Source organism: Alosa pseudoharengus, unplaced genomic scaffold (assembly GCF_046254945.1).
Source record: "Alosa pseudoharengus isolate Yale_2024_CS ecotype anadromous, Long Island Sound unplaced genomic scaffold, YU_APseudo_1.1 YU_APseudo_1.1_scf_2, whole genome shotgun sequence".
Taxonomy (NCBI): domain Eukaryota; kingdom Metazoa; phylum Chordata; class Actinopteri; order Clupeiformes; family Clupeidae; genus Alosa; species Alosa pseudoharengus.
The window spans coordinates 42,576,978-42,600,808 of record NW_027468663.1 but is presented as its reverse complement, the minus strand read 5'-3'; the positions used below and the strand labels follow the sequence as shown (position 1 = coordinate 42,600,808).

The 23,831-nt window shown below is 41.5% G+C and overlaps 1 protein-coding gene across 1 annotated transcript; it reads right to left on the bottom strand.

The window, feature by feature from the left end:
* Positions 1-7,967: 7,967 nt before the first annotated feature.
* LOC143134568 (uncharacterized) lies at positions 7,968-22,957 on the bottom strand. Its single transcript, XM_076295048.1, has 16 exons — positions 22,940-22,957; positions 22,552-22,643; positions 22,207-22,349; positions 21,824-21,908; positions 21,361-21,511; positions 20,868-20,959; positions 20,516-20,658; positions 20,139-20,223; positions 19,620-19,770; positions 18,697-18,890; positions 17,179-17,326; positions 16,314-16,441; positions 13,402-15,366; positions 12,808-13,012; positions 10,498-10,778; positions 7,968-8,551 (listed from the first exon to the last, which is right to left on the bottom strand). Exons 3-13 carry the CDS (start codon positions 22,251-22,253, stop codon positions 15,070-15,072), a joined length of 1,521 nt encoding a protein of 506 aa, XP_076151163.1. The 5' UTR covers positions 22,254-22,349; positions 22,552-22,643; positions 22,940-22,957; the 3' UTR covers positions 7,968-8,551; positions 10,498-10,778; positions 12,808-13,012; positions 13,402-15,069.
* Between the last annotated feature and the right edge of the window lie 874 nt (positions 22,958-23,831).

The following is a 23,831-nucleotide window of genomic DNA, read 5'->3' as shown; positions in this document are numbered from 1 at the left end:
ATATGATATTATTCATTTCATTCAATAAATCCTGTCGGCATGATGATTCTCCATTTTTTATAGATGTGAGAGATGACATTGAATCAGAACAAATAACTGCTTTAGGGGGCCTAGCTTCTTCTATCCACTGTAATGTAATAATAATAGGGGTCATTTCAGCTGCAAATATGGACAGAGAATGATCAGTCGGAGGGGGCGTGTGTGATTATGTCGAATTGCCGTAAATCAGGTCGTGTTTCTCCTCGTTCTCGCTTCTCACGAGACATCCTATTTCAAACTCACTTGGACCAGAGCCCTACCAACGTCGGATATCCGCCTGGCGATGCCAGGAGAGCAGGGAAAGTCATTATTTTCACCAGAACAGGTTATTATGATGTAGTGGAGGCTAAACGCAAGTAAACACAGTTTATCCACCTCTGAAATTTCAGAAATGGAGTTCCACCTCTCAAAAGAGTTTTACCAATTTGCAAATTTTAACATTCAAAAATCACACTGTATTATCCACATTGTCAATATGTACATATTCAACACTCTAGGAACCATTTAATACCACTGGTAGGCTATTGTTAGAAACATTGGACAATAACCTCCACTATCATCAACCATGTTCTGAATGCCTTTTTTTAAAAATCCCACCTCTTATTTTACCACATCCCTGATTATGACCGCCGTGCAGCGAAACAGCTGTCATATTGGTTTAGTTAGTTTTTTTTTAATTTCTGTTTCAATTTTTTGTGTCAATGGTTCCCGGGCCACTGAAAGACAGGGCTGCACGAAACTTAGGCATATAGCCCCACAAGGATGACATGGAACCATTATTTTTCGGTTTGATCCGTTGTCCCCCTGTCGGATAGGACCCCCGGAAGGAGGGTAGGGCGGACACAGAGTAGAAGGACCACATTTCTGTATATTGGTCTTAAGGGGCTATATCAACCCATCCCATAATCGGGACAGTAGACATGCAGGCATACGTACACATCCACACACACACACACAGGCATGCACACGCACACAAACACGTACACATGCACGAACATCGGGCAGCCGTGGCCTACTGGTTAGCACTTCGGACCTGTAACCGGAGGGTTGCCGGTTCGAACCCCGACCAGTAGGCCACGGCACACTTCTCCTCCCTTTAGACTCTCTCACCTGTGTGGAATACATTCTTTATTCATTCACTCGTTTTGTTCAAGCATAGACTGTATAGTGTATGTGTTCAACAGTGAAGCCAATTGTTTTTAAACCATTAGCATTGTTGTTTTAAATGTATGCTTTCATTATTCTCCAATTTCTGTAGGCAATCTATTTTTTTCTCACGATGTTAAATTTGATGACTTTCGATGAAAATCCTGTAGATGGCGCTTGCCAAATCGAACAGAAATCGTCTAGTATTGTCTTAATTTTACAACATATATCCTCTTTTCGTCAATCTACTGTTTTGGTGTACTGTTCTACCTCGTGCAGGAGCAGAGATGAAGCTGAACTAAACCTCGCTTGAATAAACGAGGCCAAGATGCCGCTAACTTGAGTCACAGACGTTATGAACTTTCGGGCCCCTGGGCCCAGATGTATTAAGGGCCCCCCACTAATTATCGCATAAGTGTGTGCGCGTGGGGGGTTGGGGGTCCTCCCCCAGAAATTATTATTCTGTATTCTGGTGCATTTTGGGGATGGCCAATACTTTAATTCAATCAGATTCATAGCATACATCCTGATTTGTTGATATTGAGGCAGTGCACTCCATGCAAAGGCTTGGGCTTCAGGGCCCCCTGACCTCTTTGGCCCCTGGGCCTGGGCCCGGTAGGCCCGTGCAGTAATCCATCCCTGACTTGAGTTAATGGAACGGCTTCAGCCCCAAGTGAAAGTCTACGCTAGTTCAAGCCAGGCTATTTCTGTTAAGTGCCGCCTTCATTAGCGAGGTTGATGGAATACCCCCCAGTCAAGCTACATTTTATTTATTTATTTTATACTTTATTGTTCAAATCAATAATTTATGGACTATAATCCACATGTAGTTTCCACATCTTTAAATTTTTCCACCCTGTGTATAAATAGTCAAGTAAAATAAATATGTTTAAATAATATTGGGTAAAAAAAAAAGTGTTCCAACCTCCTTGTAAGTGTACAAGTGTGAATAAGTGAAAAAGAGCAAAACCAGGAAAGTACACACGCGCACACACACACACGTGTACATATTCAAGCTACATTTTAAGATTCAAATTGTTGTGTTATACTGATCATTTAGATAATCTAATGCAAATTTTTTTATGCACGTCAATATCCCTTTGCACAAGAACATAAAAAGTTTACAAAACATATTTATCTCCATGCTGCTACTTTGCATTTTTGCCATATTGCACCTTGTATTGCACTAGTAAAATACCTCAACCTGACTATATTCTGGAACACTGCGATAGTCTGGTAACTGTAAGCTGTGTTGATTTGTCTACCTTTTAAATATCTATCTTGCACTTGGCTAGTGTCCTATGGTTAGTCTTATGTTGAATTTATGCTTATAGTGTGTGTCAAATCTTGTTTTAATACTGCTCATTGGAGTATGGGAGAAACGCAATTTCAGTCTGCTGTGTAATGTATTGTTGCATGGTTTGATTGACGATAAAGTTGACTTGACTTGATTTGGCACGGAATGACCCATAACCTAATGGTTGTGCTTTAGGCTTAGTGAGTCTGGCCATGCAAGTGGTACTCTCACGTCCCGTCCTACCTGCTGATCCAGTAGGCTAATATATTCACCTTTAGCTTCGTCTCAATTGAGACCTAAGCTCCAGTGGTGGCTCTTAGTCCTGGGAGCATTTCTGAAAAGGGCTTTCGTTTTAGCTATCAGATTTTACAGTGCAGACAGTCGCAATTTATAAATGCGATGGCTTGTCTGTTGGGATAGGCGTCCGACAACGAGTCGGGGCAACAGCCAGGCCCCATTCGGCATAATTCTTCAAACCCAGAATCAGGGGCGGAGCCAGAGGGGTGGCTCCGGGTGGCACTGGCCACCCTTGAGATACGATTGGCCACCCCAGGTGCCACCCCCAAATCCTAGCCTACGATTGGCCATTAACATGGTCTAAGGCGGGACCTTTCTTGATGCACTTGCAGCAGTTTTGCAGCAGATGTCAGAAATGTAAGTGGCAAACACGCTTGCCTTTATTGGTCTACAGGCTATTGCTTGTGCTAACACGCAAAGATATCTATTTACCTATTGCATCTGCCAGTGCCTATTTATCTAATCACACACTTAAGTTGCTGACATTTGCTAGGTCATTAAGTCTTAACTGTAGGCTAGGCCTATATTTTGTAAAAGCGTTTAATGACAATAATGTCCTAATGTAATGTTAAGACAACTTTTCATTTATGGTTCATCAAGCTTACTCATAAACACTCGTTGCATCTAGGCTACAGGTAGAGATATTCTGATGACATGTATGACCATTCAACCAGTCAAGCATTTGTTGTAAAATATTGAAATTGTGGGAAATTTACATAGCTTAGGCTGAACTGCATGTTTCTTTTGTCCCCCATGCCTGTTTTATTCGTCCCAATCAGGAGGGATGAATGAAACATTGCGCACGTTCCACTTTTGCCAATAATTCCTGAACACAGGGCTGGACTGGCCATCTGGCATACTTTTTTCTTTTTTTGCCGAGCCGGTCTTTCTAGTTAATTTTCCATAGTAGCGTGTGACAACAAAATCATGCCTGTGTTCTGTTCCCAGAGCTTTCTCTCTCTATGATCTGCAGCGTTTCTCAAATTATGAGCCTCCTCGACAAGTAGATTGCTGGTCTACAGAGCCATGTATTTAAAATACAAAATAGTATGTTGTCATTTGTATTTTATTTAGTTGGAAAAAAATGGCATCATCAGGTTTGTAGTTTAAAAATACTGCCAAATATTTTTGGTAAAACCAATAACCCACTTGGTGATGTGATTATAAAAGTGCAAAACAATGAATGCAGCACTGGTGCAACTTGAAATTTGCCCAGAGTTGTTGTGATCAGAATATTGAGATTCAGGCAGATAAGTAACATGGAGGTTGCTCACACACACAATACACTCCCTCATACCAACCTCAAGTTTCTTGAGAACTTAAGTCATCCAATTCGAACACATGTGGTTGCCCTGCAACAAGTTTCCCCATTTATTGCCTAAAGCAAAACGTTGAACATTTTATTTAATTACTAATTTGCCCAGATTTGCTCACACACACAATACACTCCTTCATACCAGCCTCAAGTTTTCTTGAGAATTTTAATGATCAGTTTCTTGAGAAATGAATTTGAATTTCCAGCCAACCCTTTTTAATTTTCTTACATTCCTAGAAGGCATTTATAAGAGTGTCCACATGAGAGCCACATTTCACACACAAAGCAGAGGATGATGGGTTAAATTTATGTTCAGTTGTGACTTTTTGAGTGCATCTGTTTAGGCTATGAGATGTAACAGGCAGGTCAGCATAGTTGATCTGTTGACTGTTTGCATTATGGCATGTCTCATAGCCAGAGAAAAACTGAAAAACTCAAACACTGTCCACTTAATCAACAGAGTTAGTGTACTGATGAAGGAATAGATTAGATAGATATGGAAGGTTTGCAAAGTGATATCATGCTCCTTTTAAAGAGTATTTTTTGTACTTTCCAAATAGAAAAATACAGTTGATTTTGATACATGGTGTGGCTATGCATTTTATAGTTTATTTTGATACATTTAAAATGAGGGTATTTGATATTTTATTTTAAAATACATTGATGTATTTTTGCCCATCCCTGCCAACAGCTAGAGTAGCCAGGCAGCTACAGCGCTACACTCTGTTGGCTGCAGTGGGCTGGCCCTGATGCAGGGAACTGTCAAGTAGTGAAGTGATATGCAGGTTGCCAATGTTTAAGTCACCTATAGCTGAGTTAGACAGAAGGCGAGCCCTGCTTGCTCTGTTAAGGTATTTATGTCCCTCCCAAACTGTGTTAAAATGGTATGTTTAACAGCACCCCTGGACCCTCATAGGCCAATATGATCCTCAATATTAATCAAAATAGTAATAATAACAATAATATAAATAGAATATTAAATATCAATAATAAAGAAATAAACAAATAGACAAAAAAGCAGGTCAAATTATTTTAACAGCTACAAAAATAGATGGCCATAGATAGTATAAGTTATTGTGGGGGGAAATGTTTTGGATGAGTATATTTGTTTCATTTAATAGAATAGAATAGAATGGAATATATTTTAATATCCCCATGATGGAATTTGTTTTAGCACAGCATAGCCCAGTGACAGACAACTTAGATAATTAACTTTAATATGTTTGGTTATTTGTATTTGCATTTTATTCAAATACAAAGACATTTTATGTGAGAGTAAGGTATCTGTGTTTTTTGTCCTTCAATTTATGAGTATGGTGTTTGGTGCCTGGTTTCCCTAATGTATTTGTGCTAATTTCACATCTTGAGCCTGTTTTAGACTACCAGATATAGGCTACGGTTTCTGAGTTTCGATGGGTGGAGTCGGGTAGGCTATAGTAAATCCACATTTGTAAAGGAATTTCAAAATGAAAAGCCACTCAGTATGAATGCCTCAAACAACCACAACCGGATGTTAAAAAGAAAATAGTCTGCTCTTGTTATATCTGTAGCCTACTTGTAGGCTACTCTGCACAATGGCAGTAAAGTTTAATTTAATCTAATAATATCTTTTCTCTGTTGGTGTATGTATGATGTCAGTCAAGTTAAACAAAAAGTACACTAAACATTTTTTTTCTGAAAGTTGAACTGGTGCCCGTGTTGCACTCCATTGGGGTATAGCCTACTACGAATCTCGATTAGCAGTCCAGTCATTTTATGAAAAAAGGTTGAACATCAGAAGCAAACTTAACTGATTTTGTATCCTCAATATGTCCTGAGTAAGGGGAAAAAAGCCCCGAAAAATCCCAATAGGGGAATGTTTAGAAAAAGACATAAATATAGGCTAGGCCTACCCTATTCATGCGCCTATTCAGTATTTTTCTCACGCGGATAGGGGAAAAAAAATTACCCTTCACATATCACCTTGAAAATTACTGAGTTGATTACTTACATCAAGACAAACAAAAATGTATTACAAGTTTTTTTTTTAATTGTTTGTCAACATGGGCAAACAGTGCATAATGTAATTATGTATAGCTAATTTGTAAAAATACCACAACAGAGCTAATAGTCCAGGCAAAGTAAGGTCTGACCCAAAACTAATTGCAACAGAATTTATTTTCACATTTTTATATTTCAATTGGTGATCTAAACACCATAGTAAAAGACCATGAAAATCCAGTTGGTGGAAATATGTTAAAATGAGGGTTGTTTTATGCATTATTCTTCAGCAAATACTGACAAAACTGTAATTAGAATGTTGTTGAATACACATTCTAAAGACTATCTGACACCATCTAACTTAACATGGAATTTTAGAATCTTGCATTGTTGAGGAACATTCTTTTCTTTTCAAAGAGTGAATTTCTTTGGTTTATTTCAGACTGGTTTGCTGCAAAATTGGTGTCTATTTTTACATTTTGGCCCTTTGAATCAATGGAAATGGTTGTTGACTCTTTAAATAGAGCCAGTGTGTTTTTGCATGTAAGTATTAAGTCTTGGAAAATGATGGACTGATACTTTAGTGTGATATACTATATATGTTTCAGTGACCTCTAAATCAGATTAAACACCAAAAGCATTTTCCTAGGCTGAATAATGCTTAACTATGTGTTTGTACAGCTTGAACATTGCACTAGAATAGAGTACTGTTAGAATACTGTTGGGTTGTGGAGGTCAGCACACTATAATGTTACAGCACAGGGTAATCCTAATTTTATGGGTCAAATTTATTCCAATCCAACTCAAAAGTGAAGGTTTTATCCAGATCAAAACCAAGAATAGATTGTGATATAATCCAATTTCAGGATCCTTGTTTCCCTTTGAACAACCCATTTTCAAGATTTGATCCAATCCGATAGCCGAAATCCGATAACCAAAATCCGATCATGTTTCTTTTGAACAATTGGGCCCAAACAATTAAAGCATATGTAAACTAAAAAGCTATGCTACCTCATGTTCATTTTACTCGGACCCCGTTAATCACTGCTTGCGGTTATATTTATTATTATTAGGCTGAAAATTGAAAAGCTGGGTTGAAAGGTATTCGAAAGTTATTATTATTATGAAGTTTAGCGCCCTGATTCAGGACGGTCCCATGATCACTCTCACCAATTTACAGAACTCTATGCGCAACACTAGTGCCACCAATGGGTCGAATCTGAACTCACATTCACGCATGTGACAATTGAACGGTGCGTTTGATTTTCACAAATCAAGCACCATTGGAATCCCTGGACCGACCTTAGTTCTAAGTTCCATATTGGACCTCCATACCAGCCCCATTGTTGTCTTTGGTCATGGCAAATCAATACACGTCACGTCCATATCTGTTTAACCTCATCTCCATCTGCGCAGCAATTGATTGATTTGAATGCACTGACATCAGATAAAGCCTGCCCTATGCCGCAGTAGCGATTGAAATTGGGTTCCTGAGTTTAGGAACATTGGAAATAGACTTAAGTAGCCTCCGGGCCAGATGGACCTGTAGAGCAAATCCCAAATTTGCCAAAGGTTTGTATGGGTATCCGTTTACCTGGTTTCTAACTAATATATTTTTCCTTACAGCGTCGCACTATGTATAAGTTTATAATTATTATTATTCTGTTAAATTCTATCTAGTCTGTAATTGACATTGGTTTGTTTTAAGGTATCTGATTTTAAGGTATCTAATTTTACCATAAACTATTCATTTTAATGTATATGTCGCTTTACACAAAAGTGTCTACTAAATAGCATAAACATAAATTAGCCATTTTACTGTACAGTATTCCATTATCCTGCATGTCATGCTCAGCTGATTAACAATCAAAGCCATTACACTCAACACTGGAAAACATTTGAAACATTTATTTTTACAGAAACAAAATATTGTAAAAACAAAACTAGAACATATACAGTATTCACAACAACTTTTCCAACAACTTTTCCAACAGACAGCTCCCCCAGTCCCTTCCTGTAGGGCATCCTCTTTGAACACCTTGTGCTGCCATGTTCATGCTGCCTCATCATTGTGACAGACAAAGGAATAACACAATCCTCTGACCTCGTATACCAACACAACAGAAACAGACTTTATCAAGTTCCTCTTCCTGAAGAACTCCTGGCAAAGCTCCTAAGCCCAGGAAGTGGTGAGGGCAACTCTGCGACTGTCTTCATGCTCCTGTTTTGCTTCAGGTGATTTAAAGGCATTGAGGCAGTTGCAGCAGGTGAGCAAGTACTTCTCATTGTGGATTCGACTGGTGTGTGCTTGGAGACCAACTTCAACGAAAAAACTTTGGCCACAGCTGGGACACCACTTTTCTCTTCCGTTTTTTCTACAGTCATCTCTTCCCCAGAGAGTGTGAAATCACAGTCTTTTTTTGGTCATTTGACTTGTTGCCTGAGGCAGCAGATGTGTGGTTAACTAGATCATTCACCTGTAGAAGAGAGGAGGACCACCACAGTGAGCTTTTTGTTAACGTGCAGTGTCCTGAACAAAATGGTTGAAAGTTGTCTGATATTGAGTCTGGATGATTTTTGTCCACACATTTTCACATGCATTTGTTTACACATAATTAATTTTCATACATCCACGCTAGGGCAGTTGTTGCTTCGTGTGAGGAAAATGACCTCACTCATTAAAACAAACAAACATCACTGCCAGGGGCCTATTGCACAAAAGCAGAATTAAGACATCCGGGATAAGTTACTGAGCTGCGCTCAATGAATCCAAAACAAGAGCGTACAGGCTTAATTGGTTGCACAACGAGCAAGCCAGGATGAGCAGACACGGATTCATCAAGCCAGGTGAAACCTATCCTGGATAAGTGCGCGCTCACGGCTCCCTCAAATAGACCCCACCACCGATCACAGATTCACCATGGCAACTAGAGTGGCTTCATTGCTTCTTCTACGGTGTGAAGTAGGTAGCGATAGCCTTTTCACAACAGCAACACCTCTGTTTAGGAGAATATTGCAACTAGTTCCGCGACAACCACGCACAAAATGGTTAGGCACTCCCGTGACATTGTCGCATGACAGGTCGGGAATGACGAGTATGTAAAAGTTCACAAACGTTTGATCACAATGATCACAAACGTTTAAATAATGACAGTGGGTCTAGGTATATGTGATGACAATGTGTAGTGGGCAGTAGAATAACTATTGGTTTCCGTTTGTGGTGGCTGCTGACTAAGATAAGGTATGAGATTAAATAGATCCTGTAATTTAGCCTGGTCTGGAGCAGGCTAACTCCACAGAATAAAAAGCCATGGTAACTTATATCATAACATATCCTGCTGCCCCCTATCCCGCTTTTGTGCAACTGGATCACGGATAAATTGAGCCAGGATAACCAAGATATCCCGGCTTAATCCCTTATCCTAGTTTTGTGCAATAGGCCCTAGTTCATCTGCCACCAGGGCCCAGTTCAAAAGTAATTTGCTCGGATTTCAGCTATTAAAGTGGATCAAATCTTGAAAATGGGTTGTTCAAAGTGAAAAAAGGGACAAGGAAACAATCAGATTGGATCACGCAATCTAATATTGGTTTTGATCCGGATAAAACTTTCACTTTGTGCTGTTCAAAAGTTTTGAGTTGGATTGGGATGAATTTGATCCAAAAAAAAAAAAGTGAATTACCCTGATCCCAACAGAAGGGTGGGTTTCGGGTGGATTTCAGGCACAAATTGTAATAAAACATTAAAGTTGGTTAAAATTTTTTTTTTTATGTTTTGGTCAAATAACTTTATGTACTTGCAGTTGATTTATTTAAATGTTACAGACATAGGAGACAAAGTGTGCTTGTTTGTATTTATTTATTTGTTGTGGATAAGATGAGGGGTCCGACATAAAAAGAAACTGACAATAGAAGGGGATGTTTGTATTGTGGTTTAGTCTCTTATGATAACACAATCAAAACTGTTCCTTACATAGCCACTAGGGTAGATTGTGATATGTAGTTCCATTTTGAAACAGAGGTCATCTGAATTTCATAATCCTGAAAAGGTATAAGTAAAAGTATAAGTATATATACTCTTTTGATCCCCTGAGGGAAATTTGGTCTTTGCATTTATCCCAATCTGTGAATTAGTGAAACACACTCACCACACAGTGAACACACAGTGAGGTGAAGCACACACTAATCCCGGCGCAGTGAGCTGCCTGCTACAACAGCGGCGCTCGGGGAGCAGTGAGGGGTTAGGTGCCTTGCTCAAGGGCACTTCAGCCGTTCCTACTGGTTGGGGTTTGAACCGGCAACCCTCCAGTTACAAGTCCGAAGCGCTAACCAGTAGGCCACGGCTGCCCCCAATGCCTCCATGTTGTATCTGGATCAGGTTGATCCAATCCCAAATTGCTTTGACCTGGGCTTTTAAAACACTCACCTCTACTATAGTGTGGGTCAGAGCCATCTCAGCCTCAGTCAACACACTGGACTCATCTGCACCTCCATCTCGGCATCTCCTCCTTCATCTTCTCTATGTTCTTCTACAGCTCTGACTTTGTCCTCATGCGCTTCGTTTACTTCAACTTCAAACTCTTCCTCTTTTATTTTCACAACCGCTACCTCATCCGCAGAGAGAAAGGAACGTGTTTCGCAGTAGCCTTTGTGGACATCTGGCTTAACATTCGAAGCATCAGATGTGTGGAAGCCTATATTTCTCACCTGCAGATAACAAGAGCGCCAGTTCAGTATTATTGATAAATGGAAATAACAGCAACAAAAGTGAGGGGGGGGGGAGAGACACCAGCACATAATGTAACTGCAGAGACACCTGCAGAGACATTAGCAGAGACACCAGAACATAATGTAACTGTACGTACACACCGCCGCCGACTTGAGCTTCCAAAGAGTCAAGAAAATCATTCATTTTCAATGGAAGCCAGCTTCTCTCAGCTGCCAGAAGCATCAAGCGTCAAGCGTTTAAGTCTGAAATCACATGGCCTATTTATAACTGTCAATGTCTTGTCTATTTTTTCTGTCTCATTTTGCACCTTATTTGCTGTATGAAAATATGAGTTTTCCTGGAAATAATTCTGGGTAATTCCAAACTTTTAAACCAAAGTATCAATGTTTGCAGTGTTAGTTGAGATGGTGGACCTAACTAACTAAAGCCAGGTTTAAAAACACTACAACAAGTGTGAACTGTCTTGAAATCAGACTGACTGACATTCTGCCGCTGGCTCATGAGTAGGGCTGTCACTTTACGTTCGAAAATCGATTGCACAATCGATTGGACCAAATAACACAAGTTTCGAAAACTAAAATAGGGAATCGATTTTAACCAAATATGTACGCTATTAATTTTAAACGAATTAAACAAATAAAAAGGATAGATGTAACAAAATTCACAAACAAGAATATAAGAATATAAAAGAATTCCGAAGTGCAGTAAGCATTGCGAAAGCTAAAAAGAAAATTCCCACCAATTTTACGCACCGGAAACAGCTGTTTCAATCAGCTGCTGTGCTGCTCGTGTTTTGTCAAAAAATGGAGGACAACGCGATCAACCTGTGCTACATGAGAGAGACGAGTGATAGGCCCTAATAACTTGAGGAGTTTGATGTGGAATTACTTCGGATTTTTGGTATATCAAACTATGGAAAAGAACAAAGCGGTAGGCTATGCAAACTGTGCAATCGAGTTCTATGTAGGCGAAATTTGTTTGACATTTCTAATCGTAAACACAGACACGTTAAAGACTGCAGTAATGTTTGTCACTGATGTAATGGCAGTCCACTCGGCTTATTGTTTTTCGAGAATGTTGCACTCCTGTTTGTCATTGTGCGCGAAACTTCACGCCAATAAATCATCAGAAATATTGCTGGCTTGCGTCTACAAGCGCCCTCTTTACGTTCGTCCTAATGCCTGTTGGATTGGCCTATATTTGGCGTTGAAAATGGAAACGTCTCTAGACATGAAAAATCGATTTTACAATCGATTCAATGAACACTTATGTCTCAAAAATCGAACAGGATTTTTTCACAAAAGTGACAGCCCTACTCATGAGTCTCTGTTGGTCTCTGACACTCTGGGTCCAGCTGGAGACTCAGGCCTCATCCAGCAAAGAGAATGGACCCACATTTAAATCCTGGGCAAAGTGCAAAGTCTAAAATCAAACTAAAGCTAATCTGTATTACGAGACCAAATGTATTTCCTAATCTAATACCATGAGCAAGATCCTAAACACCAACATCGGAGGGCAGCTCAATGCTCCCATGTGCCATCACGATAGCTTTGTTTCACACATGAGACCCTTCGCCAAAGTAATTTAAGGCAAGTCCCACCACTCAGCGGCCATATTGCAACGCTTTTTGGGCACTTGTCGGGCATCTATTTCGGGTACAACTGCATGTGCACAATGATTCACGAATAACAACATACCAACCTCGCTCCAGCTGCGAGATCACAACACATGATTGGCACGATGTATTCACAACATACCACATGATTGGCACAATATATTCACATGTCAACTTTTGGTGGCGGAAGGGGCGGAATATGTGTAGACGACTGCCATGTTTGCGTTACAAACTAAGCCCATACATTTCTATTAGAAATTCTTTAGGTGCTGTGTCTCCTCATTAGAAAGCCTCTGCCTCTGCTCACTGAGTGACTGCCCTCTGTCCGTTTTTGAATTCGGTCCCAATATGTTCTTCGTCTGGTTCAGTGACAACTAGCATGTAACTCCTACCTCCTGGTTGCCTGCTGGGTCTCTGATGAGCTGGTCAGGTGGATGGCTGGTCCACATCCTGCTGTAGTGACACTGCTGGCACTTCTGAGTCATGCAGAAGATTCTTCCCTCGCGCTTCATACTGATGCTGCATTTGCTGCTGCAACCCAAGCACTTCTGGAACAACTGCAGCAGGCATTCCAACTTCACCACAACCTCATCTGTACTAACCGGGAGAAGAACAAATGACAGACTTAGGCGCAAGGGGCAAGGAAAACTCTAGATCTCTGACATAAATGTGTATACGCATTATGCGACTTAAAGATGCTGTTTCAAAACATTGTGGTGGAGGGATTTAGCTTGTGCACAGAGAGATGTCTTTTCAATATGCAAAATATTAGAGAAAATTTTCAAATGAATATTGGCCGATATATTGCTTATCGGTTTTTGTAATCCTCAAATATAGAAATCGGTCTTTAAAATCCCATATCGCTCTACTAGATTTCCATCCACCCCTCCAGCACAGCAGGTCTATCTATCACATGCATCACCACAGGACCACCAACGTGGACTATTGGCAACTACAAATGCTTATCACAGGCAATATAACCTCACCTTGTGTAAAAGTGAATGTCCTCATCAGACCCATAGACTGTATGATCGGACCCAGCAAATCTCTGCAGACCTAAACGACTTAGAATCTTGGTCTGGTCCAACTGCTTCCGTAGATCTTCAACCTCCCTTTTCAGCTTCTCATTTTCATGTAATGCCATGTCCAGAGCTGCAGCTTCGGGAACTGAACAATAATCATGCCCAGTCATCTCTACATGATCAAAGTCTTGATCTAAGCCCGAGTCAGTGGGCAGTAGTCGCTCTTCCTTTTGGACCACCCGATTTGTTTCCCTGACACCTAGCCTCGGGAGCTGCGCTGGCTCACGGTTCCGCTCCCGACTTGGTTCCCTGCCACCTTGCCTCGGCGCCTGCATTTTCTCACGGTTTCGCACCCGATTTGGTTGAGGTTCCCTGCCACCTAGCCTAGGAAACGGCACTTGTTCACGGTTCCGCACCCGATTTGGTTTCCTTCCACCTTGATTCGGCTGTTGTACTTTATCACGGCACTCAAACAGTGTAGGGACAGCACCTTTTTTAAGACGTCTCCTCTTTCGAGCCCCTTCCTTAAAAGCATCGGCTTTGAAATCATCGGGTGTGAAATGGACACTACACACCTTTGTGTGTTTAGTAACTTGGAAGTCATCCCTCCTGATGTTAACGATCCATTTTTGTCTGATGTCCTCCTTCACTGGAAATGCATGAAAACTCACAAGTGAGTTGTATCTGGACGACACAGAGCACAGCGGGACACAACAATGATCCGATGTAGATCGCATTTGCTTTTGATATCGGAAAACATTCTTATTTTGCATGTTTCAGCTGCCAAGGTATATTAGCAACTCGAAATGAAGTTTACTTCCTGTTTGAGTAGCGAGCGATTCTTCTTCTGCGACATTTATTGTCAGTTTGCAAACGTGCATTATCGCCATCTTCTGGACTGAGATGTGCCTTTACAGTGCACATTCACCAGGCTGAGGGGAATGTTCAGTGGCAAACTTGCCTCCCTGTCTATGCTTGCCTCGCCTTCACATTGAATAAGAAAGGCTGAATATCGATAATTGCCCAAAGGATATCACCGGGCACCCTCTCTAATTTTATTGAGTTACCCCTTGGCAACAAGAAACAGCAAAAAAAAAAAAAAAACTTTAACCGACAAAACCGGTTTACCTAAATTATGACATTTGGCTGCCGAATTATAAGCATTCTGTTGTACTTATTGTACCTTTGTCAAACTAAAACAAATGTTTCATTAAATATGATAAATCAACTACAGAGTAACTGATTTCCAAGGCACTCTTTTTTTGAATAACTAGACATTTGTAGAAAATTGATTCATTAAACATTGAAAACCCAACCATCTAGCTTCTTTCACGTACAGTAGATTGGTACATGAAAATATATTCAGGTAAAATGAAAACACTGAACAGAACTAAATACTCTTGGTGTGTATGTCTAACTACTAAATCATGCAACAAAAATAACACTTCAGACAGAGATTTAAGATTTGCTCTCCTGCCTTAACTAAGGAAACACATTTAAGTAACATATCAAGGAAACTCACAGTTAGAATGAAGGCCATCTATACTGGTCATGTGTATAAACATACAGTAACTCCTGCCAAAGAAAATCATCAGTTCCCTTAAATCGGCCAACAAAATGTCCGGTATACTCCTATGCAGAAAGCTGCGATCTCATTAATTTAACTGTGTTTGACTCGTGTCCAGGGATACCAAAGACGACAGTCTGGATAAACTCCCAAACCTGAGCACATGGTTTCGGATACTGAAGCTGAAGTATGAAAAAGGCTTTAAAGCAGGCGTCAACAGCACTCAGAAGAGACCGGTGCTCCAGCGGGATCCCATTAATGACCACAAACACTTGTGAGCAGTCATATTCCTCCCCCAACATGAGAACATACGGGTACTCTGCTGCAGATGCAGTGAGGTAGTCGGCCATGGTCATTCCGATCTGGAAAAAAGAAGAAAAGATTCTTAAGAGTTGTTACTTGAAAGAGTCACCACAAATGCACAACAACATTATCAGGGAGCAGACGTGGCCTACTGCTTAGCGCTTCGGACTTGTAACCAGAGGGTTGGCAGTTCGAACCCTGACCAGTAGGCATGACCAAACATTACGGCTCCCACACACAGCTGCGTTCCGTCAACGCATGCCAGTGGGTGTTCCCGACGGTAGCTATGCAAATGACTTGAAGTAAAACCGTAATGTGATTGGTTGGTGCCGTCCGTAGATTGGCTTGATTGGCCGGTGCCGTCTGTCGGTGCAGCAACAGCTGAATTCCTCAACGTGAGCGGCGGGAGAAACGCGACGCGACGGACCCACAATTCAGTTCGGCAACGGATCACGTGAGCCCATTTAAAGTGAATGGGATGCGTCTCCAGCAACGCGATGCACGCAGCTGTGTGTGGGAGCCGTTAGAATTCCCTCTAATTAGTCTTGTAGTCAGTGTCTCCAAGGCAAATTTGTTGTTCTTTTGGAAGTAAGTTTTAATAGTTTCAGAGGACAATTCTTTACTGTTGTATAAGAATGTTAGTCATGGAAACCAACCAGTTCAGTGTTTTGATATTGACTCGACGCCCATTTCTTTAAATGTGTAAAAAACGGCAGGGGAAGTACCTGTCTTCAAACATACGCAGAACCTAAACTCTGAATGACTGATGTATTGTGAATTAGTGACTTATATTCTATATTCCTGTAAAACCAAAAATAAAGGGTTTACCTCAGCCCTTTCCATCTGACTACGTTTTCATTTGGATCATTCCAACAGAGGTGGTTACATAAAGTGCTTTCATTCTGATGGGGATATGACTGAGGAAACACTGGGTTCCCCTGTAAACTCTGAAGTTGTACATTTCTACTTAGTAGCAAGAGGATGGTAGAGATGATTGTTAACTCACCGGCTGCGTGTTAATGAAGGCGTTCTGGCATTCCACATTGCTGTGCCGGAACACTCTCTTCCCGACCTTATATGGCGCAGGTCGAAGCAGCACAGGCAACAACTGCAATGCAATATCCCCTCGTTTGTCTGCCAAATTAAAATAGTTCAGAGTTAAAATTACAAAAGAGGACAGATTTGTAACTACATTCTGAACAGTTCTTTTGGAATATTTGTCTTTGGAAGTGTGTTATTGTGGCAGACAGACTGGGTGTGAACATACAACACCAGAAATGCCCCGTGGAGTTGGTAAGCATTATGTGCTTGCTGATTTGTGATTGTTGGCTTGAAACGTTTGGGATTTCTACACTGACAGTTATCAGGGAGGAAAGCAGAATCCCCACATCATAGAGAACCTGATACTTTTTTGGAACTGGTTGACTCTAAGTCAGGGTTAAAATTTGTGTAGCCTCACAATTTTCCAGCTTGATCTTTTGTATATTCAAATGCAAACTCTAAGGACCTATCAAGGTTGGAACAAGATGGGCAATGCTCAAATCCACAAATTAACTTTTGAAAAGCGGAACAATTGCTCTCTGAAGAATTGTACAACTCGTGTGCAAAGTTTATGATAAGGGTTACGTCCAAAAACTGAAACCAGCCTCAGGTATATACAGAATTAATGAACAACTCAATGCAATGCAGTTTGATGCAGTGTACTGCTGTGTAAATACCAGTAGGGAGCAGATCTATGTTAGTGGGGAGCAGATCTATGTTGGTGAGAATACCAGTGGAGAGCAGATCTATGTTGGTGAGAATACCAGTGGAGAGCAGATCTATGTTGGTGAGAATACCAGTGGAGAGCAGATCTATGTTGGTGAGAATACCAGTGGAGAGCAGATCTATGTTGGTGAGAAGGCTGTTTGTCCTCTCTGTCCTGGCCATGCGAATGATCTTCTCCGCGTACACAAGGCACCAGTTCTCTTTTAACCTCCCAGAGGACTCAGGGTATAGGACTGAGAAATCCTGAGAAATCTTAATGCAGACAAAAACACAAAAATGACCAAAACAATCAATACAATGCAAGAAATAATCAATACTTCAGTCAAATGGTCAAGCTACCTACACAAACCCGTGCCTAGTATATGTGAGCCTGACTGAGATGTCTTTTCTAGGCCAATACATGGGTGACCTAGGTACAGCAGCGTTAATTAGATGTTATGTTGGTATCAGGGATGTAGTGGAGGCTAAACGCAAGTAAACAGTTTATCCACCTCTGAAATTTCAGAAATAGTGTTTATCCACCTCTTATTAGAGTTTATCCACCTCTCAAAAGAGTTTATTCACCAATTGTGACTTTCATCATTCAAAATCACACTGTATTATCCACATTCACAATGTGTACACTCATCCACATTCTAGGAACCATTTAATACCACTGGAATTGTTATAAACATTGAACATGTTCTGAATGCCTTATTAAAAATCCTATACCGCATGGCACAGTTCACCTCCCCGTGATCACAGAATTCATAGTTTACCCACCTCTTATTTTACCCCTACATGCCTGGTTGGTATACAAAGAAAGGTTATAAAAGTAAATCCATGCTCCTAATTATTCTCTGAATGAATCAGTCATATTTGATCAAGCATTTTCAGACCCCAAATATCTTGGGGTCAAACTTCAAACAGCAGAGAACACTGCAGACAGGTGTTTGGTGCCGTGGCAACCATGCAGGAAGAACAGACACTGAGGGCCAGTAGTTGGAGGTGGATCTTAAATGAGAGTTGGTAGTCTATGCTTTTCAAAAGTTTCAGGGAATTGCCATTACGATAAAGAACTATAGTAATACTATACAATTTCTATAATAGGTCTATAGTAGGGTAATACTACTGGACTTCTATGATAATCTGTAATACCTCTATAGTATCCTTGCCTTCTATAGTGTTCCTATACTTATAGTCCTCTATAGTATGTCCCAAAATACTATAAGAATCCTTTAATTCTTTTTTGTAAGGGTGGTATGGCTTTTAAGGAATTCAATCATTCAGGAACTTCTTTGTGTGCAGAAAACACCCAAGCATTACACGCCATGAGAGTTTGAAGTTGCCGGAAATTTGCTGCAAGGTCATATTTTCACATGCAAATTAGGTTTCTGGCAAAAAGTTGCGGTTAACTTTTGGTAATGTTGCTGCAAACTATTCATTGTTACCAGAACTTTGCTGGAAGTTTGCCTCTAGCGGCCAACACTGTCAAACTTCTGGCGATATTTTCTAGTGAACTCATTTGTTTCCCACAAATCACCCACAAGTTTGCTGCAAATCTGCCGCAAACATTACATTTTTGTAAGGGCATATTCCATAAGAACAAAAGTATTCTATAGATTACAGGCAGTGACACCCACCATGTCTGGGGTGTCCACTAAACGTGGGAACTCGGCAATAATGTCTTGTATTGGTCTTGCTTTGTCTGCACGGATCCACTGGGCCCTGTGAACGGCCGTCTGCAGCATGACCTCATTAACCTGCGACGGGGGCCACGTATTATTTTTCAGCCACTCCGTCAACTGTATGGCCCGCTCTGTAGTTATGGTCGATTCTGTAATGAGTAAGGGAGAAAAAACAGTCAACAAGCAATGGCGGCCAAAGCCATTGGGCCCTAATTTAAACGGTGGACCAAGTGCAAAGTCTTAAATTGAATTCTACAGCTAATTTAATAATGAGGTATGACTATTTTCTTTTTAAGTATATTTTTTGGGCTTTTTTGGCTTTATTATGATAGGACAGTGAAAAGGCAGACAGGAGGCGAGAGGGAGAGAGAGATGGGGTAGGATCGGGAAATGACCGCAGGTCGGACTTGAACCTGGGTCCCCGTGGGCACTTGGACCCGTATATGGCATGAGCGCTGTAGCCAGTTGCGCCACAGCGCCATGCTCTATTTTCTAATTCAATACCATGAGCAAGATCCTGAGCCCAAACTTCGGTTAATCCACTCAGAGCTCTCACACACACACCACACCACAGATTTAGTTCATGCCTGAGACACTGTGCTTTACTGAGTGACTTGCTCCTTGTCCGACATTTAAATTAGGGCCACAGAGTTCAAATGAGAGGAGAATGTTTTGTTGAAAATGAACAACCCATGACCATCCCCTCATGCACGCGTTGAGATGATAGATAGATGATAGATAGATAGATACTTTATTGATCCCCAAGGGGAAATTCAAGAAATGGAGACACGATGGCAGGATGGGGATCTTGTTCTACTTGGCAACGTGTCTGGTGTGTTCTGCTGTGGTGTCGGTGCAGGATGGGGATCTTGTTCTACCTGGCAACGTGTCTGGTGTGTCCTGCTGTGGTGTTGCTGCTGCAGAATTCTGCCGCTGGCCTCGGTGGAGCCGCTTGCGCACGTTGCGGAGGCGCTCCTCCAGAAACCCAGTTGCTGGTTTATGGTTCCTCCCCGGGGTGAACCATGCATCCTGACGTTTACAAAGCAAACAGGAAAAAAGAACCCTGTTAGTTATCATATATCATGTTCATCCTTTTTTATGGGGGCTAAACAAATACAACTGTAATGATCAGCGAGCTATAAAGGTAGCAGTGGTTATACTGGGTGAAATAAGTGTAAGACTTAGCACACCACCTGGAGAGTTGCTTGAACAGGACTGGTTACTATGGTGTGGAGGTCTGTTTGAACAGGACAGGTTACTATGGTGTGGAGGTCCATTTGAACAGGACTGGTTACTATGGTGTGGAGGTCTGTTTGAACAGGACTGGTTACTATGGTGTGGAGGTCCGTTTGAATAGGACTGGTTACTATGGTGTGGTGATCATTCTCTTGACTTACATAGCCGCTGCCTTGGGAGTCTCTCAGGCATGGAAACTGCTCCATTATTGATGATGCCAGCAATGCCTTGGTACCTGAAGTAGGACTTCACAACAATGGACATTTATATTGATTAATGGTGCTAAATCACCCAAACAGCTGCATGGTTAGTACAAGAAAGAACAGAATAAAGAAAGAGATGGGTAGGCAGGTATGTATTAATGTCAAAATGAATCACAACAGCATTGTAGAGAGAGAGGGAGAGGGTATAGATATTGAGATACTGGACACCAGATCACAGGGTAATGCGGATTATTTTTTTATTATAAACCTTTAGATTAGTTAGAAAGTAGCAGACAGTCAAAAACAGACCAAATCTGTGAGCAAAAAATACCCACTTCTCTCCGAAGCGCTCCATCAAGTCGGACACGAGGATCCGAACCATGGATCGCCTCTCAGGGTGGGAAATGAAGCCATTTTCCTCAAGACTGGCGACCAGATGTTTTGCATTTGGTGCTTTATTGAGGATCTCACGGATGTTCTGTAAACATATAGATTGATTAAAAAGAAAATGTGACGAAAACAAATCTGGCCAGCTTATTATCAAAATTCCCCACATACATAGTGAAACTATAGGCCTGTTGTTAAGAACACTTGTATAAAAAATATATATAAAGTATATATATAAAAAACATAAAACTGAAAAATAAATAATTGTTTATTAAGTTTGCACAGAACAAGTGCACTTACAAAAGTTGATATGTGCTCCAAGGCAATGTTTTGCTCTGCAGAAAATTCTGGTGCCGGTGTGTAGACATCACTCTCTGTTCTCCAAGCTGATTCTTTAATAAGCAGAAAAAACATAGTGAACCAACGGCAACAATAAAACATTCCAATTTCAAAGGGGGGGGGCTTGTTTTTGTGAGAAAAGAGAATGAGTCCTATCCCCTCATGCACACGTTAAGATGGAGACAGGATGGCAGGATGGAGAACTTCTACCTGACAATGTGTCTTGTGTGTCCTGTTGTGGTGTCGGTGCAGGATGGGGATTTTTCTCTACCTGGCAACGTGTCTGGTGTGTCCTGCTGTGGTGTCGGTGCAGGATGGGGATTTTTCTCTACCTGGCAACGTGTCTGGTGTGTCCTGCTGTGGTGTCGGTGCAGGATGGGGATTTTTCTCTACCTGGCAACGTGTCTGGTGTGTTCTGCTGTGGTGTCGGTGCAGGATGGGGATTTTTTTCTACCTGGCAACGTGTCTGGTGTGTCCTGCTGTGGTGTTGCTGCTGCAGAATTCTGCCGCTGGCCTCGGTGGAGCCGCTTGCGCACGTTGCGGAGGCGCTCCTCCAGAAACCCAGTTGCTGGTTTATGGTTCCTCCCCGGGGTGAACCACGTATCCTGACGTTTACAAAGCAAACAGGAATAAAGAACCAACGTAGTTATCATTTATCATGTTCATCCTTTTTAATGGGGCCTAAACAAATATAACTGTAATGGTCAGCGAGATATAAGGTAGCAGTGGTTATTACTACCAGGTGAAATAAGTGTAAGACTTAGCAGACCGCCTGAAGAGTTGTTTGAACAGGACTGGTTACTATGGTGTGGAGGTCCGTTTGAACAGGACTGGTTACTAGGACTGGTTACTATGGTGTGGAGGTCCGTTTGAACAGGACTGGTTACTATGGTGTGGTGATCATTCTCTTGACTTACATAGCTGCTGCCTTGGGAGTCTCTCAGGCATGGAAACTGCTCCATTATTGATGATGCCAGCAATGCCTTGGTACCTGAAGTAGGACTTCACAACAATGGACATTTATATTGATTAATGGTGCTAAATCACCCAAATAGCTGCATGGTTAGTACAAGAAAGAACGAAATAATGAAAGAGATGGGTAGGCAGGTATGTATTAATGTCAAAATAAATCAAAACAGCATTGTAGAGAGAGAGGGAGAGGGGGGGGGGTATAGATATTGAGATACTGGACACCAGATCACTGGGTAATGCGGATTATTTTATATTATAAACCCTTAGATTAGTTAGAAAGGAGCAGACAGTCAAAAACAGACCAAATCTGTGAGCATAAAATACCCACTTCTCTCCGAAGCGTTCCATCAAGTTCGACACGAGGATCCGAACCATGGATCGCCTCTCAGGGTGGGAAATGAAGCCATTTTCCTCAAGACTGGCGACCAGGTGTTTTCCATTTGGTGCTTTATTGAGGATCTCACGGATGTTCTGTAAACATATAGATTGATTAAAAAGAAAATGTGACGAAAACAAATCTGGCCAGCTTATTATCAAAATTCCCCACATACATAGTGAAACTATAGGCCTGTTGTTAAGAACACTTAAATATATATATATATATATATAAAAAAACATAAAACTGAAAAATAAATCATTGCTTATTAAGTTTGCACAGAACAAGTGCACTTACAAATGTGGCTATGTGCTCCAGGGAAATGTTTTGCTCTGTAGAAACTTCTGGTGCCGGTGTGTAGACATCACTTTCCGTTCTCCAAGCTGATTCTTTAATGAGCAGAAGAAACAAAGTGAACCAACAGTAACAGATAAGCGTTCCGATTTCAAGAGGGGGGGGGGGGGGGGGGTAGGTTTTTGTGTGCGCAAAAGAAAGAGAATGAGTCCTATCTCCTCGTGCACATGTTGAGATGGAGACAGGATGGCAGGATGGAGAACTTCTACCTGGCAACGTGTCTTATGTTTCCTGCTGTGGTGTCGGTGCAGGATGGGGATCTTTCTCTACTTGGCAATGTGTCTGGTGTGTTCTGCTGTGGTGTCGGTGCAGGATGGGGATCTTGTTCTACCTGGCAACGTGTCTGGTGTGTTCTGCTGTGGTGTCGGTGCAGGATGGGGATCTTTCTCTACTTGGCAATGTGTCTGGTGTGTTCTGCTGTGGTGTCGGTGCAGGATGGGGATCTTGTTCTACCTGGCAACGTGTCTGGTGTGTCCTGCTGTGGTGTTGCTGCTGCAGAATTCTGCCGCTGGCCTCGGTGGAGCCGCTTGCGCACGTTGCGGAGGCGCTCCTCCAGAAACCCAGTTGCTGGTTTATGGTTCCTCCCCGGGGTGAACCATGCATCCTGACGTTTACAAAGCAAACAGGAAAAAAGAACCCTGTTAGTTATCATATATCATGTTCATCCTTTTTTATGGGGGCTAAACAAACACAACTGTAATGATCAGCGAGCTATAAAGGTAGCAGTGGTTATACTGGGTGAAATGTAAGTGAAGTGTAAGAAAATGTTATTGAAGTGTAAGACTTAGCACACCACCTGGAGAGTTGCTTGAACAGGACTGGTTACTATGGTGTGGAGGTCCGTTTGAACAGGACTGGTTACTATGGTGTGGGAGGTCCATTTAAACAGGACTGGTTACTATGGTGTGGAGGTCCGTTTGAACAGGAGTCAGGACTGGTTACTATGGTGTGGTGATCATTCTCTTGACTTACATAGCCGCTGCCTTGGCAGTCTCTCAGGCATGGAAACTGCTCCACTATCGATGACGCCAGCAATGCCTTGGTACCTGAAGTAGGACTTCACATCAATGGATATTTATATTGGTTAACTTGATGGTGTAAGAAAGAAGGGTCGATATTTATTAAACTCTGGTGGAAATTCACAAAAGTGGACAGGTATGATCAACATTAAAAAAAAGAGTAATATGTCGGTTCAATAAACTGGGCTGTGGCAGTACACATCA

Bases quoted from the DNA above. Each gene is read 5' to 3' on its own strand.
- LOC143134568 (XM_076295048.1), bottom strand. From the start codon at position 22,253: ATGGTTCGGATCCTCGTGTCGAACTTGATGGAACGCTTCGGAGAGAA. The intron at 17,327-18,696 runs GTGGGTGTCACT...GTCTGCATTAAG, and splicing joins TAGTGGACACCCCAGACATG to ATTTCTCAGGATTTCTCAGT. The intron at 15,367-16,313 runs GTGAGTTAACAA...TCTTTTTTCCAG, and splicing joins CCTTCATTAACACGCAGCCG to ATCGGAATGACCATGGCCGA.